Source organism: Hippopotamus amphibius, chromosome 1 (genome assembly GCF_030028045.1).
Source record: "Hippopotamus amphibius kiboko isolate mHipAmp2 chromosome 1, mHipAmp2.hap2, whole genome shotgun sequence".
Classification (NCBI taxonomy): domain Eukaryota; kingdom Metazoa; phylum Chordata; class Mammalia; order Artiodactyla; family Hippopotamidae; genus Hippopotamus; species Hippopotamus amphibius.
The window spans coordinates 187,217,868-187,236,999 of record NC_080186.1 but is presented as its reverse complement, the minus strand read 5'-3'; the positions used below and the strand labels follow the sequence as shown (position 1 = coordinate 187,236,999).

General features: G+C 36.0%; 1 protein-coding gene across 1 annotated transcript in view; it reads right to left on the bottom strand.

Annotated features, from left to right (window-relative positions):
• Positions 1–19,132, bottom strand: part of TMEM232 (transmembrane protein 232) — a 229,781-nt gene that overhangs the window by 117,166 nt on the left and 93,483 nt on the right. The window contains exon 11 of the mRNA XM_057720062.1: positions 15,832–16,079. Coding sequence (XP_057576045.1) covers positions 15,832–16,079 — 248 coding nt within the window. The remainder of the gene's footprint in view (positions 1–15,831; positions 16,080–19,132) is intronic.

Here is a 19,132-nt window from a genome sequence, read left to right as displayed (position 1 = left end):
ATTTTTACCATTATTGCAAAGCTTTACAAAAGCTGCTTCCACAGCTAGACTGTCCTTGTTCCAAATGTCAATTTGTTTTTTTCTTTTTTGAGTCAGGTGGAAACAGTAGTGAAAGATTTTGGAATTACTTTGAAGGTAAAGACCATCTTGTCTGATAGATAAAGCATGGAACATGCGTGACATAGGGACATAATTCAATCGAAGGATGAATTTTCTATTCACTGAGAAAATAATGGAGTGGGCAGTTTGGGGTCAGAGGGAGATTAGTTCAGTTTTGGATATGCTAAATTTGAGGTTTATCAGGCCATCTAAATGAAAACACAATGTAGGTGGTTGTATAACTGAGTACAGAATTCAAGGGAAAAAATCAGCCTCCTAAGAGACCAAGAGAACATAAAAATGCTTTATCATTATGAACCTCACTAACTCAGACTAATTGAATGATTTATTTCACTTTTCATCCAGATGCTTCAGCTATATGCCTAGTTTACTCAGGTTTGCCTAGGTTGAAATTCTATGGGATAAATTTGGCCAAGATATTTGTTCTTCTCCATAGGCCCATTCTTCTAGCCCTGCAATTCAAAAATACACAGCGGGCCCCCATTTTTGCCGCTGAATGGCCACCAAATGTTTCTCTTTCACTTTATCTTCTGCTTTAAATAATCTGTGTGACTGTCAAATTACTGAGTATTAAATGGAGCTGTGCAACTTTTTAAAGAGGAAAATGATATCCTTAACTCTTAAGTATGCAAGGAATTGACCCTTACAATTGTATGAGAACATGGGAAATTGATCCTTTATGTGTCTGTTTTCCCTTTCTTTTCCCTATTTGTTGTTTTCAAGTCATACACTGCATTCCTTCGAATATCTTGGCAGTTTATAAGCCTAAATCAATCAGGCAATTTGTAAGCATGAAACAGGTTGCATGTGTTCAGCTATAAATGAAAAGAGCTATTTGTCTATCTTTAGATAGAACAGTTACTTTAGGTAGTACCATTTTAATTATTTGCTGTAGATTTTTGCACTAGTTTTCATCTTATAATGTGGACATTTTACTATTCTATATTAAAACTCTCCTTTAGATGCAGAGCTACAGAAGACCAGTCAGAAAAAAATAAATATGGAGGACACATTTTAATACAGCTTCTTGAGCAGGGGAAAGTGGTTCCTTGTAAATTTAAAATGCTGGACTTTCAAAGAGAGATGCTCAGGCTGGTGTAGGGGAGAGCCTACCTGTCCCATTGAGGATAATAGGAAAATTGCCACATAAATATGACTAGGCTTTTATTTTCATTCAAGAATTCCTAAAGATTTTAGCTCCAGAAAGTTAACAATTTTTTGTCAAATCCTGTCCATGTACCCCTTAAAAGGGAGTCTGTTTCAACTAGTAGAGTGTTGCTACCTCTCTATGAAAATTATGGAAGTTTGTCAAATATGGAAGAAACAATAGGTCTGCAGTACCCCCACATGTTCTCAAACAGGCATGCTGAGATTCACTAATTATAGAAAATTAAATCATTCTCCTTTTGTTATTCCATTCAAATGTCTACCAGAATTTAAGCGGGGTTGGGGCGGGGTGGGGGCTGGTAATCAGGAAAGGAAAAATGAGAGGTGGGAGAGATCTGGTTGGTGTGACAGTGCTACCTACATGTATGACCAAATCAGACTTGAGTTTCCTTATCATTAAAACATAGAAAACACTTGTTCCAGGCTAGTTTCACCCTCAGTGACACCCTACTAGTAACCCGTTTTCTACCAAGACAGTGCCAACCATAGTAATCTTGTAAGGTCCCAGTTACACAAAAAGACTAGAAGTGCACTTTCTATCACACCTTACAGACACCATTTGGTGTTAAGCTGAGCTGTTTTTTTCCACCAACCTTTTATTTTTATGGTGGTGGTGATGGCTTTTTGTTCTGTTTTGTTTTGTTTTTGGTGCTTGCCTGTTTTCCCTCAAATCATTATCTAGTTATTTTAGAAACCTACTTGAACTTGAAAATAATAAATTTCATGATCAATTTTACCTCTCATCATTCTAGTCTCCAAGAGAACCTAAATGCAAGTGGGCTGAGAAAAGAGTATTGGAGGAGGCTCTCCTCACACTGGAGGGAAAATAGGCTGATTATCCCACTGTTGTGAGTCACCAAGACGGCCAAATAGGATCATTCAAGTCCTAAAGGGAATTTCAGGGGCCTGAATTGCCCACTTTGGCTGTCTACATCAATCACATGAACTGCCCTCTTGTCCAATTCCCATTCGTGTGGTACCATATAGCCACAATTAAAAGAGAATGGCTTTCTGACAGTGAGACTTGCTCAGCAACAGAGTGTATGAATACTGAATAATTTCCCTTTCTGATGACTTGAAACCCTATTGAGTCATGGTTAGATTAGACGCATCCCTGACTATGGGAAGAAAATGCCTTCTTGAGAACTCTTTAAGTGCTTCTGTTTATTTAAGCATATTCTTTTCTAAATATAGAGCGTCCTGTCTATATAATTCTCTCCCAAAACAATTACATATTTCTTTTTGATATCTTCCAGCCATATTACCATGACTTGGGGCCTAGCACTCTATCATATTCCTGAATGTATCTGACCTAGTGGCAACACAACTCTGAAATACAAGGCTAAAGTGACCCCTTCTTGAGCCAGGAGTGGAAGAACTTAGAATAACAGAACAATTCACCAGTCCTGTCTGAACTCACAGGTAATATCGATGAATAGTCTAGCATCAAGAACTTAGAGATTTTCATAACATTGGGATTATTAACAGAGTAGCATATGGAATGGAACAAGATGCGGGAAAAGGAGCTTGTGAAGTATTCTATTCGACATTTTCTTTGATAGCATGCACTTGTCACATCCTCTCTGCTTGATATCAGTCTGCTTACCGTGTGGTTGATTCTTTGGCCCGCTGTGTTTAGAACTCTGTGTGACAGCAAAGTGCTCTGTGATGACTGCGGATAGCTAGATGAATATAGAAATGTTGGTAGCTTTTCTAAAATGAAGCAGAGGGTCTTGCTGGCAGATTTCAGAAGCCTGGGCCTAGTCAGTTGTTTTTGGTTTTGCTGCTGCTCCTGCTGCCACTCCCACTGTTCCCTTACCTCCTCCACCTCTACCACCATATGCTTCCATGCTGAAAAGAAACCTGGAAAGTATTCAGTCTGGGTTGATCCAATTTACACTTGACTAAAACACCTCAGAGGTCAACATGCAGATATTAACAGAGAGGTGCTGGTCCAGGTTCCCAGCAGGGGCTAATGACCCAGCCTAAGCCCACGGGCTGTGTCACTTCCCAGGCTCCTCTCTCCCAACCAGATGTGGTTCTTTCAAATGAGTTGTCTGAGTGCCGAATGGAATTCACTGTTTATTGCCCTTCTTCCAATATTTTATCTATGGACAGAAGGTGAACATTACAGGAATAAGATCCATAGGCATTTGGGAATATGTGAGGATAAGTATGTCAATTTTTTTTTTTAATGCTTGGCCTTTAGAGAAGGACTCCTGGAAAATCACTGCTGGCTGCAACACATGCTATTTATAGCCCAGAAAGAAAAGAAGCTAGAGAAAGCATTATATGTTGCCTTTTTTTTCTTCTTTTTGCTATAATTCACTTATCACAAGCTTTCCTTGCTAGACATCAGTATGCTAATGGATGGTTGATTTGTCAGCCAGTTGTGCTTAGACTTCTGGGTGACAATATCTGTTTGCTTGTATAAATGGTTTAGTAAAATTACAATGTTAAAGGTAGGCTTTCTCCTTTGAATACCTTGATGTAGGAAAAAATAAAACAGAAAGGGGACCAATTGACATTAGTTCTGGCTCGACAAGACTCAGGTTAGTGAACTAGAGTGAACAGCCAAGAATTGAGTGACATATCACTTCAGCTATGATTCATGCTGAGCAATTACTGATCTTATATTGCAGTGACAGAGTTGGCATTGAAGGTGGAAGCTGTTCAGAATGATAAATGGATATGACAACTTATTGAAGATATAAGGCATGATTAGTGTTGGATATAGATGCACTCTTTTAAGAAGGAGGCAGAAGATGAAATAAAGAAAAAAAACAAATGAAAAGGAATTTTATAATGTGAAAATTAAGTTCTGGTAAGTAAAACATAAGCAGCACACACCAAATTTATAAACAAATTCAGAAATTCTAGAAATGTAGCAGCAAGGTAGTTTGGACCTAATGAAGACATGCACGAAACAGATGTGTCACACAACTCTCATACATTCATGGAACAATCTCTCATTCACCTGATGGTGTCTTCCATCACGTCCTCCTCGGGTCACTGCTATCCCCCACCGGCTCTCACACTACAGAACATCCAGGGCCTGTTTGGACATTTTGAACCTGCTCTGAGGCCTCTGATGACACTGCAGTCCTTGGCATGAACATTTTCACATAATCTGGTTAACTTGTTTGATCAAGTTTTACTTTCTCAAATGAAAATGGAGGATGTGAAGTACTGGACCCAGAAGTGTTATGGGGAGAAATTAATGTCCTAAATGTTTATCTTTGTCCTTTGTTGAATATACTGATAGAAGAGACACACTGTACCATCGCTAATGATATAAATATAGCATTAACAAATCTTATCTTTTAAAAAAAATGGGAAGAGTTGTAAAATTTTTAAAAGGCCTATAAGCGTATGAAATAAGTGGAAAGACCATTAAGATTTGTTTCTAAGTGATAATCTAACTTCATAATTTCTTGGTATTTTGATACATGCAAATATTTCATTAGAGGTTAGAAATTCATCTCTGTCGTGTGTGCATATGTATATATTATATACACTATACAGTATTACTGCCCTTCCTGACCAATGGATCTTATCTACAAACTTAGAAAGCTTCATGCATTAGTTTGCCACCTAACTTTTTTTTTTTTTTCATTAGGTGGATACTACAAGGTCTTAGGAAATATGCATCATCAACTCTTGGCAATTCTTTTGTCATCTGCATTTAAATTTTTTGTGTAGTGAGGAGAAAGTGCTGCTCAGAGATACTCAAAGAGGAAGATTCTATCACTGTCTAGGTAGATTATTTTAGAAATTCTCCCTTGTCTATTCTTGAGATCAACATCTCCATATACTTAACATTTTTAAAGCATTACTACATACTAATTAGTTATCAGAACCTTGCATAAATTTTTCTCAAGTTGTTATAAACTGTAGATTTTCTCCAACCTCTCTGGCTGTATCTGAGGTTTGGTTTATTGTTTATTTTGCTATCATTCTCCTCCTTCCAGATAGTAAATGGTTATTCCTCAAAATTCCACCCTGGGTCTGCCTCTCACCTCACTTGGCGATCTTTACCAAGGCAATGTTGCTTGTGCCCATGACATTAGTCTCCTCATTCAGCGACTCGGCCTAGACTTTGTCCCTGAATCATACGCTGAAACTCACTGCCTACGTGACTTCTCCACTTAAAGATCTCAAAAGCACTACTGCAAATTCAGCATCTTTCCCTACCCCAAACCAACACTACTCTCCCCCATCACCCCATCTCAGTGAATCGCACCACTATCGGACTAGTTGCTCAACCTGGAATAGACATTTTCTTCTCTACACCTCCTGTCACTCTCTTCTATCTAATCATTATCAAATTCTATTACTTTTTCTTCCAAATCTTATGCAAATCCATCTGCCTCCTTTTTATTTGTATTGCCACCAACCTAGTGTATGCTATACTACAATAGCATCCTATGCACTTTCCCAACATAACAAAGCCAACAATGAAACAATGAAAATGATTATGATACATAATAATAAAATTAATACACTTATTATATTGATCAATAATACATCAGTATATTTATTATATTACATTTATAATTATGCCACCATATATTTATTAATATAATAAACATTTTTGTGCTTACTCTGTGCCAGGTACTATAGTAAGCACTTTTAGTTGACTACCTCATTAATTTCTCATAAGTACCAACAAGCAAGGTGCTATCATTCCCCCATTCTATACACAAAGACATTCAGATTTAGAGAAGTTAAATGACTTGCCCAAGGTACATCACACCTATGGTCATGTCACAACCTCAAACACACACACACACACACAAACACCACTCCTCACTCTCCCACATAACACACATTCAGTGCCTTCTTGTGACTTCTAAGATAAAGTTGAAAACTATGACCAACTCTCCAGATTCATCCTCCTGTGGTCTCAGTTACCCGGCTACACAACTGTTTTTTTATTTCCTTATATGCTCTATGATCTATTTCACCAGGGGTACTTTGCACATCCTGTGCCCTACTGCTTAGCATTAGTTATTCAATAATTATTAAATGACTAATACAGGTCAGGTACTACTAAATTGTACTGAATAACTGTACAACAATAAAATACAAAAAAAAAAAAAAACCAATAAAATAACAATAAAATACAAAAAAAAAGAAAAGAAAAGAAAATTATGGGTGAGAAGTCCCAAATGTCTTTATGGTGGAAAACCAATATTGTAGAGACTAGATACACAATCAGTTGTTCTGAACAAAAAATCATCTATTACACTTCTTTTTTTTTTTTTAATCTTCTTGGCTGTTCCACGTGGCATGCAGGATATTAGTAGCTCCCCAACTGGGGACTGAACCCACACCCCCTGCAGTGGCAGCACAGAGTCTTAACTACTGGACTGCCAGGGAAGTCCCCACCAATTATACTTCTAAGCATCATTTGTCTTTGTCATCCTAGTGCCTAACACAGTGCTGCACACAGAGATGCACAGTTAATGCTTACTCAAGGAATATACTACCTGTATTAGGAGTTCTGTTTTCTTCCTGTCATTTAAATCCATACCAAGAGACCGCCTGGGAAAGACTGGGTTAGCTGGGGAGCAACAGTTTCTCTGACAGGTGGACAGAAAGCACCTGCCATGGGTACTAAGGTTTTCAAAGATTCATATGCCTGACCAAGAACTTGATCCTATCGAGGAGACATTTAGAAACTGGCGAAGACTAAGCCCTTTAACTGACTGACCTCCTATTTTCTGAAAATCTAGATAGTGGGAAGACTAGTCTAATTTGATTAATGTCATATCCAAGTTTACATTCTAATTAAAGCAGGTAATAAACACTTGCCAACCACTGCAAAAGCATTTCATCACAAGCTAAACAACATTGCCCTTTTCTTTGAAAGAGCAAGGTACACATGAAAAACAAAGCAAAACACACACACACAAAATGTAGATTTTGTTTTTGTTTTCCATTGCACAACTTTTGTCTTCTCTTAGTGCTGTCATTTGATTCTAATTGATCCGTATTTGAAACACAGAATGTTTTTACATCTCACCCAGTTCATTTTAATACCTGTGCCATTTTTAAGATTCTGCATTACATCATGTTACTGTGAATGGAGAACTCCTGGGGTTGATGATCATATTGAAGCTGGACATCTGTCTTAAAAGCACAAAGCCATTGCAGCGAAAGTGACAGCTAAACCTATGGCCCCATTGATGACATCTAAAATTCCTGTTCAGACCAAGGCTCCACTGGAAAGGCAGGAAAGGAGAGGAGACAACCTAAGATAGATGGGGACTGACCTATCTCCCAGGGAAGACTGGAGGTAAACTGAGTCACGTATTGGAAATGGATGTATTTTGCACGATCCTGTCACTGACAATTGGACTTCACTTCCAATACCATTTCACTCTAGAAGTTTTAATACTTTAAATGAATGATCTGAGCTGATCATCTAACCAATATTTTAATAATAAAATATTTCACAAAAATTCAAAACATAGGTGCCCAGCTGTCACTGTTCACAAATGACATGACAGAAAATCCTAGAGATGCCACCAGAAAACTACTTGAGCTAATCAATGAATTTGGGAAAGTTGCAGGATACAAAATTAACACACAGAAATCTCTTGCATTTCTAGTAATGAAATATCAGAAAGAGACATTAAGGAAACAATCCCATTCACCATTGCAACAAAAAGAATAAAATACCTAGGAATAAACCTAACCAAGGAAGTAAAAGACCTGCACTCAGAAAACTATAAGACGCTAATGAAAGAAATCAAAGACAACACTAACAGATGGAGGGACATATCATGTTCTTGGAATCAACATTGTGAAAATGACTATACTACCCAAAGCAATTTACAGATTCAATGCAATCCTGATCAAATTAACAATGGCATTTTTCACAGAACTAGAACAAGAAATTTTATGATTTGTATGGAAATGCAAAAGACCCCGAATAGCCAAAGCAATCTTGAGAAGGAAAGATGGAGCTGGTGGAATCAGGCTTCCTGACTTCAGGCTATACTACAAGGCTACAGTGATCAAGACAGTGTGGTACTGGCACAAAAACAGAAATATAGATCAATGGAACAGGAGAGAAAGCCCAGAGATAAACTATGGTCAACTAATCTATGACAAAGGAGCCAAGGATATACAATGGAGAAAAGGCAGCCTCTTCGATAAGTGGTGCTGGGAAAACTGGACAGCTACATGGAAAAGAATGAAATTAGAACACTCCTTAACACCATACACAAAAATAAACTCCAAATGGATTAAAGACCTAAATGTAAGGCCAGACACTATAAAACGCCTAGAGGAAAACAAGAAGAACACTCTTCAACGTAAATCACAGCAAGATCTTTTTTGATCCACCCCCTAGAGTAATGGAAATAAAAACAAAAATAAGTAAGTGGGACCTAATGAAACTTCAGAACTTCTGCACAGCAGAAGAAACTATAAGCAAGACGAAAAGACAACCCTCAGAATGGGAGAAAGTATTTGCAAACGAATCAACAGACAAAGGATTAATCTCCAAAATATATAAACAGTTCATGCAGCTCAATATCAAAAAAACAAACAACCCAATCAAAAAATGGGCAGAAGACCTAAATAGGCATTTCTCCAAAGAAGACGTACAGATGGCCAAGAGGCACACGAAAAGCTGCTCAACATCACTAATTATTAGAGAAATGCACATCAAAATGACAATGAGGTATCACCTCACACCAATTAGAATGGGCATCATCAGAAAATCTACAAACATTAAATGCTGGAGAGGGTGTGGAGAAAAGGGAACCCTCCTGCACTGTTGGTGGCAATGTAAATTGATACAGCTACTATGGAGAACAGTATGGAGGTTCCTTAAGAAACTAAAATAGAGTTACCATATGACCCAGCAATCCCACTGCTGGGCATATACCCAGAGAACACCGTAATTCAAAAAGACACATGCACTCCAATGTTCATTGCAGCACTAGTTACAATAGCCAGGACATGGAAGCAACCTAAATGTCCATCAACAGATGAATGGATAAAAAAGAGGTGGTACATATATACAATGGAATATTACTCAGCTGCAAAAAGCAATGAAACTGGGACATTTCTAGAGACATGGATGGACCTAGAGACTGTCATACAGAGTGAAGTGAGTCAGAAAGAGAAAAACAAATATTGTATATTAACCCATATATGCAGACTACAGAAAAATGGTACAAATCAAGCGGTTTGCAAGGCAGAAATAGAGACACAGATGTAGAGAACAAACATATGGACACCAAGTGGTGAAAGCAGAGAGGGTTGGGGGGGAATGAATTGGGAGATTGGGATACCAAATTGTACACTCTAAATATAAGCAGTTTATTGTCTGTTAAAAAAGAAAAAAGAAAAGCATAGGCACCCACCTCTGAAGACCAGCCCATTCATGGTCTCTATTTCTCTTCAGCTGAAAATTATAATCAGTCATGTGAACTATCAAGATTCCAAACTTTACTCTTCCGTAATGGGTCTTGACACTGTACCCTCAAAATGCATGCATGAGGTGGAACCAGATCTTAATTGTGTTTTAATTCAAAAACTAGAAACAAGAAGGGAAGCGAGAATATTACTCAGCCATGAAAAGGAATGAAATTGGGACATTTGTAGAGACATGGATGGACATAGAGACTGTCATACAGAGTAAAGTAAGTCAGAAAGAGAAAAACAAATATCGTATATTAACACATACATGCAGAATATAGAAAAATGGTACAAATCAACCGGTTTGCAAGGCAGAAATAGAGACACGGTTGTAGAGAGCAAAACATATGGACACCAAGTGGGGAAAGCAGGGGTGGGGGTGGTGGGGGGAATGAATTGGTAGATTGGGAATGCCATATATACATTACTAATAAGAAGAAAAATATCAAATTGTTCACGTAAAATATATGCAGTTTATTGTATGTCAATTGCATCTCAATAAAAGTTCTTAAAAAAAAGATGGGAAGCAAAACACAACCAAAAACAAAATCATCAGGAAACTGTATGCTCTCTTTGAAAAGTTGCTAGCAGTAATTCATAACTTATGTTAATTTTCAACTTATTATTTATCACAACTGTATTAATAAATATTACATTATGAAGAAAATAAATATTTTAGAAAATCTACTCAATTATAGAACAAAAGGATAAGGAACTAACATGTCCAGGCTCTTTACATACATTCTTTCCTTCTGTCTTCAGGATAAACCTGAGAGGAATGTACAACTTTTACACTTTGAAAGATTAGAAGCCTAAGGCTCAAAGAAGTTAAGTAACTTACTCTAATCAATCAGAAAAACAGCTGTAAGATAAACATACTTGATATTCTCTAAAGGAGACACAGACTTTTTTCCCCTGCACAAAACAGAATTAGACAGATGTGTTTAAGCCATTTTAGTTAAGAATCCTTTGGAGCTCTCCTTTTTTAAAAATATCTCTCTCACCAAATATATATTTATAATACATAAATATATAATGTATTTATTAGATATTATATTTTTTCCTCCACTGGCTTTAGCCAAAAATCATACTACTTAAGGGAAAGCACCTCCTCTTTGACACAGATTTCCTAATATTAGCTACAGAGATGCAGGGTCCAGAAAAAAATGTTCCTTAATCAAAGTCAAGTTCTGAAAATCAAGATACAGAAATTGAAAAAAACACTTATAAAAAGCCTTTTCTTATGACTTGAAGATACCTTTTTTTTTTTTTTTAACAACTGCTCAAGGCTTTGCCATCAGATGAAGTCCAATGAGGGGAAAGAAATCAGCATAGTAGACTCAGGAGCCAGAATGCATTCATTTAAATTCAAACTCTAGCACTTAATGATTATAAATTCTTGGGCCAATTACTGAACCTCTCAGTAGTCATATCTACAAAATGGAGATTTTATAGATATACAAAATCTATAAAATGGATAAAATAATCAAACTACATCTAAGGATAGTGCTTAGCATGTACCTTGTTTATAAAATGTACTCATGTAGGGTGGCAAACAGAATTGTTTGACTATAACCTTGGAGATTCACCTTGAATGGTCCAGCAACTTGTCAGCCAGAACTAGGGGTCTTAAGAGTTTCCCATGCTGTAAACCCGACTCCCCAAGGAGCCCAATGGCCTCCTATTACAACCATTAAGACCACTTCCCAAGGGCTCCAAGTCCTGAGCATCTGGCACTTCTAGCATCCCTATCCAGATGATGCCCACCTCAGATGACCTGGCAACTGAGGCAACTTTGTTTCTTCCCTGACAAGGCAGTTTTCACCCTTACATTATAAGAAGGTAAAGTACCAGTCAGGCAGTGTCTCTCCCCTCAAAACATAAATCTAGCTTAATGTCCAGTTGCTTGTCCAGACTCCAGCATCCCTCCCAATGAGGCAATGAGAAATGGGGACCATGTGCCTCTTTTTGCTGCTCACCGTTGGTCTCTCCAGTAAAGCCCGTCTCCTGGGACCTTGTGGTATCAACCTTTCCACATCTTGTCTCCATTTGGAAAATGTTCGCTATTCCCAGTTCCACTACCTCGGAATTGGCTCCTTTTATAAAGGAGGATGCATAGGAGACACAGTAGCCATTGGTACAACTGCCCTGTTTATGAAGTCAGCTATGTAAAATGTCCTGCCTGAATGACTACAGATGTTCTCAATCCATTCTTGCTTGTTTCACCTGGGCTCTCTTCCAGGTGCTGGTCTTATGAATGAAGTCTTCTGACATAAAATTTGTGAGCAAACTAAGCCTAATCAGAGATAAAGTTTTAAGTTAATATTCTCCTAGTCTTTACATGTGTGGAAATAATTAGTTGTGAGTTTTTAGGGATTCAAGGTATAAGCTTGGAAAATACCCTTATAAGAAACCTCAGAAGCCCAAAAGTATAGATGTAGAAATTGGTTTTTGAAAATTTGATCTTCAGAATTCTGAATTCTCAGCCTTAAGGTAAATTTAAGATAGTTTTACCGACAGAGAGAAAAGGAAAAAACTATGCTTTGAAGTAGAAGTATACTATGCCTCGGTTTTTGGCTGCAGTTTTTATGATATAGTAAAGAAACATAATGATTTTTCCATTTTTTAAAAAATGCTGAGGGGCAAGAAGAACATGCATCCAACAGCATGTCCCACTAAGAAGCAAAATTGCAAAAATTCAATGTACAGTAGCAAAACAATGAATTTTCTTTTGAAAAATTTTATAAAGGAAAGAAATCAAATCTGCCAGTCATTCAAAATACATATATTTATAAACATATAAAGAAACAATTCCTGTTTTGAGAGAATTTCACAGCCTAAAAACACAAGTGAGGAAAAATATTTTGGGAAAAAAATTATAGGTCATCAGATATAGTGGGTGCTTCAGCAGTAAGGAAGCTCCTATTTTCCCCTTATTAGTAAATATTCATATTTTCACACTGTAGTAAGTACACTTTAGTGCTCCGTGGCAATAAACATGTTACCTTAAATTTCCTGTCTTCCTACCTCTTAAATGTGCCCCATCTTCTATAAGAGTGCTTAAATGTTGGCCTTCTTGCTGTCTTACACATTGCTATTTGACGAAAACACAAAATGGAGATTTCTAGGACTACTCGATGAGGAATTGGTGATATGACCCTATGCAAGAAGAATTTTAAAAGGTGGAAGACAGCTAAGCATACAGTGGGCTTTAAGTTACGTCTTTGTGCTTTACCTATAGGACTCCAACATGCTCATTAATTGCATTAATTCCAGTCTGTGGACCTGGATGTGGGAGGAGGTGGAGAAATGACAAAAGGAACTAGAGCTACGGGACTGTTGACTAGATGAAGAATCAAGCAAATGGAAGAAACATTTCCCACAGTTAATGTTTAGTGAGTCAGAGCCATTTTTTCAATGCATAGCTTAGAGTCAGACATGCTTTTCAACAACTTTTTTAAAAGCAGATCTATCCCATACCCCTAATAGACAGTAGAGACTGTTCAACCAGTACTGACCTAGCCCTTGTCTTGATGTCACTGAGCTCTAGTCCTATTCCACTCACGTCTGTTGTACCCAGGGATTAGTTCACCCCTAGCTGGCAATATGCACAACTCCAGGGGGCACTGTTCGCATGCTCTACGGCATGAAGGGTGCAATGTGAAAGGCACCCTGTGCCACCCCGAGGGACTTCTGCTAGAGGGAAGCTCAGGCTGCTGTGCTGCTGCGGCTCTCATTCAAGCCACAGACTCTAATTTCTAGAGGCTGTAATGAGCTGTGAAAAAATGGATCAGGAGATTTTTTTTAAAGATCAGTGATGAATGATTCTCATTTACATAATGAACTGTAGGCTCTGAGGAGAAATCTCATGTACGAATCCTTCAAAACCTGTAGGACTCTTTGGGTCTTAACCCCACCCCTCACCTTTTTTGTCTCCTTCTCTGACACTGCATATTCTCTACCCCTGTCCCCACACCCTGTGCATATCTCTCCATTGTACTTGCCATTCTCAGTATGTCTCTCTCCTTACTTATACCTTCTCCCTTTCCTTTTAATCTCTTTCATCTTTCTTTCCGTTCCTAATGCTTATTTCTCTGTTCTGCTATTTTAAGCATTCCCAATATGTCTTCTTGTCTCTCTCTCTCTCTAGGTCCTTCCTTAGTGCGTCCCAGCGAGCACCATTCATCTCCATCTGCCTTTTTACTGTCTATTTACTTTACCCCCCGCTGTTTCTTTAATCTCATTTTGTCAATACTGTTACTTTTATTTTTCTAGTTTCTTTCTTTCTATCTTTTCCTTTAACTGACCATGATGAGAAACCAAGCACAGTGTACCCTCTGTAGTCCCAGATTGATTTTTCTTCCCTGTCTGTGGTCCATGAGAATGTACAGAAGACATTTGGGGTTTCAAAAGTAAATCTCACTATCCATAACAGTTAAAGCTGGCCTTTCCATTACACCTTGAACATAGTGCAATTTTATAAATATTTATAATACATGCTGAAGAACATTTTTATACTATTTCTGCACGGCACATGAGACTACTAAAGTGCAGGCCGTGTAATCCTTAATCTCAGCTCTCCATTCTTCCTCATTGGTTTTAGAATTCTTGAAAAAAAGACTTAAACCTACGTGAAAACTCTTCTCAAGCATGTGTGTATTTTTCTCTTGATTATTTGTGTGCACGAAAGGAAAGCCTGCCTCCTCGCCTTGTTTCACGCAGTTCTTACACCTGCACTAAAGTCCACCTTTGGGCAGCAACAGTCACGTGATTTTGGAACTCAAAATAATGACTTAGACAAATGCTGAGGAAGAAAACTTTCCAAATAATTTAGCGCTTTCTTCAAGAAATCAGAAAATAAGCCACAAAATAGATCAAAGAAACAGTAACAGACTCATAAATGTAAGAAAATACGTGAGTTAAAATCCAAATTAATGTTATTATAGTATCCGAAATAACACAAAATAGATAAAATGCCAAACAAACTAATTAAGAAGAGTAAAAGGGACAAAATACAAATACATAAAATGAGAATTAGTTAAGGGGGGGAGGGATAACTATAGAAACAGAGAAAACAAAAGAATCTTAAGACACTATTTTGTTCAATATAGCCAAACATATATGTGAAAAATGGGATAAAATATGTAATACCTAAAGAAAGCATAATTTGTTAAAATTGACTTAAAAAGAAGGAGAAAGATCAAAAGAGACTGATATTCAAGACTGCTATTCCAGATACTTTTATGGCAGGGGCCTCAAACAGTAAGAACGGAATCTAGCTGTACCTGTACAGTATGGCTGAACATATGCCCTGCCAAGATCCGCATAAAACAAAGGAATTTGACAAGGAACTACTCTTAGAAGAGCCATAAAGTACTGATGGTTTAAGAGGAAATTCTACCAATGCTTAAAAGAGTAGGTAATTCCAAATTATTGAAATTATTTTAGAACATAGAAAAAGAAAATAAATGGGCATTTCGTATTTGATAAAGATATTTAAAATCAGGAAAAAATATTGAAGGGAGATAGATCACTCAATAAATATTGTTGGGACAATTGAGTAGCCATATGGATCTATACCTCACACCACATATCAAAAAAAATTTCAAATGGACCAATGATTAAAGTGTTCAAAATGAATCCTTAAAAGTACTAGGAGAAATATGACAACATTTTAATCTCAAAATGAAAAGAACTTTCTTAAACAGACTTTTAAAAATCCATAAACCATAGTGGAAAATGGAGAGAGAATTGAAAATATAATTTCTTATATTGACATTTTATAGACCCCGGAAGGATACACAGCAATTAACAATAGGGAGAGAAGAAGGTAAACTAAGCAAATGTAGGTCAGTACAGAAGGGAGGTTTTCACTTTATTAAAACATTGATTTATATTACATAATAATAGCTATTTTAAGCATGAGGAAACACTTTCTGAGAAAGGAATACCTGCTTATGATATTAAGGAGGTGGTGGAGCCAAGATTTGAATTAAAAAAGAAAAACTGAGTTAAATAAAGTGGCATATGATTAAATAGAATTTATGACTCTAAAATGTAATGTGTTAGAATAACAGAACTATTTTGAATAGTGCTTCACTTTACCTTACAGTAAAATGTAGAACTCTTTTCTTCATGGAATCCTGCTTTTTGTTCAGATATTTCACTTGGTCCCGTTTTATCAATGTTTTTTTCAAAGGAAGAACACAGGCATCAGTGGAAGGGAAGAATAGTTTGGAAAGTACGTTGGCAATTCTCCATCCTATATATTTGGAGAAATTTTCATCCCCTACATTTGATGAAACTTTTGTACTATAACTTGTGAAAGGATCAGTTGGATCATTTATCTCAGCCTGTTAAAAGAAAAAAAAAAATAAACAGTTGACATAGAATTAAATGCGAGAAAAAACAATGTATTATTATATAAAGGTTAAAATGTTTATTTTATTTGGCTAATGTTGCCTTATTATTAAAAATAAGCTTTAAAAGAAAAAAATGCAGTTTCCCAAAATATTTTATAAATCATAACAAAAATTTTCGATGAAATAAACAAGCATGAAGGAAATCAGTCTTCACATTTCAAAAATGTAATTATATAATTTCTATTTTAAATTAGTATACTTTCCACACGAGAATTTCATAAGCATTTGTAATATTTAATAAGAAATTAAGTAATCAGTTGAAGTAATATAGATGTTTTTATTAAGTCAGAATTTCATTTCTCTGTGCATAATCTAAACTTTCCTTGAAGTCAACAGAAGATTTCTATAGCACAAAATTTGAGTTAAGTAAAAAACAAAAAGGGCTTTATATTTAGCTTTTATTGGAGATGTTCTAGGATTTTGATTTATATTGAATTGACTATGTCTAATACAGAAAAAAACTAAAATTCACAACACTTAAGCAATTTCTATTCAGGAAAGAGCAATTTTCAGAATTTTCCTATGTATATTCAATAATGTCCATAACTGATTTTTAATTATATATTCTTCTGAAACAGCTAGAGGCATGTTTTCCTTGGTTGGAATCAGTAATAATAAATGAAGATGTAAGTTTCAAAATGTCTTGTATTATATGTTTTTTCAGTGTTGAGAATATGTTAATATTAAAAACTCTCATAACTAAGTTAGGTGCTGCCTCCTTTTATTTAAGTTTTTACAATTGTATTTATTTGGGCAGCTCATTACCAGTCACTCAGGATTCATCTTAAATGTCTATAGATCCTAAGGTAGAAAATGAAGGAATGAAAAATGTTTCTTTGCACATGAACATCTAAATAACCTCTTTAGGATTCCAAGATCAGGATTAGCTCAATGAAATTACTTTAAAGACTGACTATTGCATTATCTAGAAAAAATTACAGTGAAAAAAATGAGAACAATCTTATGATAAAGACTGAAAAAATAAAGGTTTAAAGCAATGAGGAAACTAGCAAAAGACAAAGTATGTAAATATGGAATACTATGAAAGAATGAGAAAAAACAACATCCAAAAAACATGTATTAAAAGGATATGGTGAGAATCATGAAAATAGGTAAGCATCAAAAAAAAATGAAATGAAGGTTCAAAATAGCCTGAAAATGCTAGAAAGTCGATATTGACATTTAAAAAGAGAGCTGTATTTTCACTAGTTCAGAAAAAGAACTTTATCACTAGCCCTCACTGAAATATATCGATTCTTAAATATATTTGATTTCAATTATCTCTTGATGTTCAAATCAGTATACAATTATGTTTATACTATTCCCAGTTGTGCATCTTGCTTATTAACTAGTTCAAAGTCATGGAAAGAGCATTCAGTTTGAAACAAGAAATTATACTGTGCCTAGGACATTTAGTAGCTGCTGTGATTTTTAGGACATTACTTAATGTCTCAAAGTCTGCATGTTCATCTGTAAAATGGTAATCACAATACCTGGGCTATTTATTCTGCTTAGTTTCCCTGGATTAATTCTTTCATAAGAAAAGGTACTTCAAAATCAATAACAACATATAGTTACACAAACATTACCATGAGCTCTTCCGTTGCTAAGAGGATGAATGAATACATGTGTGAGTAAATGAACAGACCAACAAAAATAATGTCTTCTCATCACATAATTTCTGGTAAAATACATTGTTTCCAGGAGAGTACTACCTTGCATTACAGAATCTTAATGCTCTTTTCATTTTATCTCATTTGGCTATGCTTTGCTTTCTTCCTTCCCAAACTAGATAGGTTATAGATCCTGATGCCAGCTCTCTCAAATAGCAAAATGAAGGCATTGCCACATCTTTCACCATGGTTCCCTGGTTGAAAGCCCAGGTTAATTTTCCTCCCTTTGTGATGTCCAAGGCATTCAATTTATGGCAATATAGTTTTAAATATTGGTCAAATGCATATTTGCCTTATCTATAAAAGGTTTTGTTTTCCTGTAGGAAGAAGTCAGGAAAGAATATGGGCTATGTAGTTAGAAAGATCTGAAATCAGGTCTGGCTATTCCATTTACTCATTAAGATTGCAAACTTGGGGAATTTAATTAACCTCTCTAGGTCTATGTTTTGTGTTTAGTTTGGTTCTGTTTTGTTTTTCATTTGTGACGTAAAGATAATAATAACCACCTCTTAGAGTTTTGTGAGGATTCACTTAGGCAACAAAGGATGATCTGCCTAGCCAACAGTGAGAAGCTCAACAGGCATCAGTTGCTTCAGTGCTACCCTAAGACAGACGCTGATGCTCAGACTTTTATAAGCTCCTCCTACCACCAATCTAGAGAAGACTGATCCAACTGCTTCATGCTGAAAACAAGTTTATTATATAGTCACTTTTATATTAACAAATTTATCAAATAGGATTATAATTATACTTCCATAGTCAACTCTATTCTAAAGAGTCTTCCTTCTCTTAAAGATATTATTCTCATTTTAAAATTCAGAGACTATGAATTTATGTCAATGTTACATAAGTATAAATCTATACTTCTCAGAAGTAAACTTACCCAAAATATTAATGACCATTGTTTAAGGTAGATCTAAATTCATGAATTTACTAATATTTAACCTGCCAATGAATATTATCCCAAACTCCATCTTTATGCATTATTTATACATTTACATTTTTATCATGTGTCCCTATTTTTTAGCAATGCCCACATAGGCTTTAAAATTAAGGATTTTTCTTATTGCATTGTTGAAACTTGACATCTTTTAAGAAACGAATGGCAATTTTTGATTATGTTAATTTTACTGATTCAAAATTGGAAAAGTGGTATTCCTGAAGAATATTTCTCTCTCACAAAGACTGTAGCCACATGCAAGGTCAGATACCTACCCTTCTGTCTTTACACTGGGCATTATGATGGCAAAAACCAGGATTCGTTTAGGCTGGCAAGAAGATGGATTAGTCAGAGCAGGTGAAATTACCCAA